This window comes from Amphimedon queenslandica, unplaced genomic scaffold, assembly GCF_000090795.2.
Source record: "Amphimedon queenslandica unplaced genomic scaffold, v1.1 AMPQUscaffold_9306, whole genome shotgun sequence".
Taxonomy (NCBI): Eukaryota; Metazoa; Porifera; class Demospongiae; order Haplosclerida; family Niphatidae; genus Amphimedon; species Amphimedon queenslandica.
The window spans coordinates 1-1420 of NW_003550422.1; the positions used below are offsets into that span (position 1 = coordinate 1).

At 33.7% G+C, this 1420-nt stretch overlaps 1 protein-coding gene across 1 annotated transcript; it reads right to left on the minus strand.

Moving 5' to 3' along the window:
• Positions 1-353: 353 nt before the first annotated feature.
• LOC109590902 (E3 ubiquitin-protein ligase rnf213-alpha-like) lies at positions 354-1417 on the minus strand. Its single transcript, XM_020006746.1, has 4 exons — positions 1262-1417; positions 1133-1215; positions 644-1036; positions 354-559 (listed from the first exon to the last, which is right to left on the minus strand). Exons 1-4 carry the CDS (start codon positions 1415-1417, stop codon positions 373-375), a joined length of 819 nt encoding a protein of 272 aa, XP_019862305.1. The 3' UTR covers positions 354-372.
• Positions 1418-1420: the final 3 nt, after the last annotated feature.

Here is a 1420-nt window from a genome sequence, read left to right on the forward strand (position 1 = left end):
ACCCATTATTTTTCTGTTATGCAGTAATAAACCATAGCAAGTTACTTACTACATTGTTGGAACCAATTTTAAAATGGGAAATATTTCTTACAATGTCAGTTGTACTCATAGGCCTCTTTTTGGTGAGTTGATGCCCTCAACACTTGCTCTGAATTATTAAAACCTTACAGGCCCACAAGACTTGGATTTTACCATTTAAATTTAAGTTGTGGTTCCCTATAACTGGCCATATATGCAATTGTTGAGCTATGAGCATTTGAGCATATTTAAAGACTATGGTATAAAAAATGGCTTTTATAATAAAAAACAAAAATTGAGCAAACAAAATATTAAAGGCTCTATTTCTTGTTTCTTTTGCTCTGCTTATCTCTCTCACCTTTTCTTAGTGCCATTAATTTTGCTGAATTGTTCAACCCAGAAAGTTAATTTCATATGCACTTCCTTTTGCCATTCCTCTTGTAGTACAATCTCAGCTTGCAGAATGTGTTTCTCCAGTCTATTGATCAATGGAGGAGGGAACTTCTCATATACCGTACTCATCTCTGCTATTAGGATTAACCTAAAAATGTATTTAAAATAATTAAAGCACTACAAAGCCAAAGGAGCAGTATTTATAATACAAAAATACACAAAATAAACTTACTTAAAGTCATTGTGTACTCGACACTTCACTCTATGTGTCTGTAGTCCCAGATCAACATATCTCTGTCCTCCAGCTAGTATTATATAATACTGGTTTAGTAAATTATACAAGCTCTCATACAGGTTCTTAAGGTTAAGGAGGATGACAGTACGACCGGTTTCCATACATATTTTAATCAGATTAATGTTACGACACACTTGAGTGTACTCTCTGTCTTTAGGGAATGAGCTCCCAAACAGTACAAAAGGCTCCATCCTGTGCTCACTATTACCTCTTGAAGACAAAGCTTCTAAAGATTTGTCAAGCTTTATGCCAATCTCTTCATGAAGAAAGTGCTTGATGACTTGTAGAGCAGCATAATTCTCAGTTAAAAATAATAAATAACGATTCTCTCTATAAATGAAAAAATCACAAAATAAAACTAAAAGAAATAAAAAAGTTCTCTATCTTTTGTCGTACATAGACAAACTTAATATCGCTCATACTTACTCATGCCATGATGTTTCTTTAGTTTGGAGACTTTTCCTAATAAGACCCAATGGAGTACAGTCAGGATTAAGCAACTCATGATCCTAATAATTATTATCCACATTGAACTATTATCATTAAATTGCTTACTTGACCTATAGAAGATAGTTCAGGTACTTTTTCAATGTTTGGAAGATAATTTTTAACAATTTCATAAGTGTTAAAGTCATCAAGGCCACCAAAGTTTCTTTTAATAGCATGTTGGAGCTGTGGACCTGTAGGAGGACGACCACTCTTCTCACACATCCA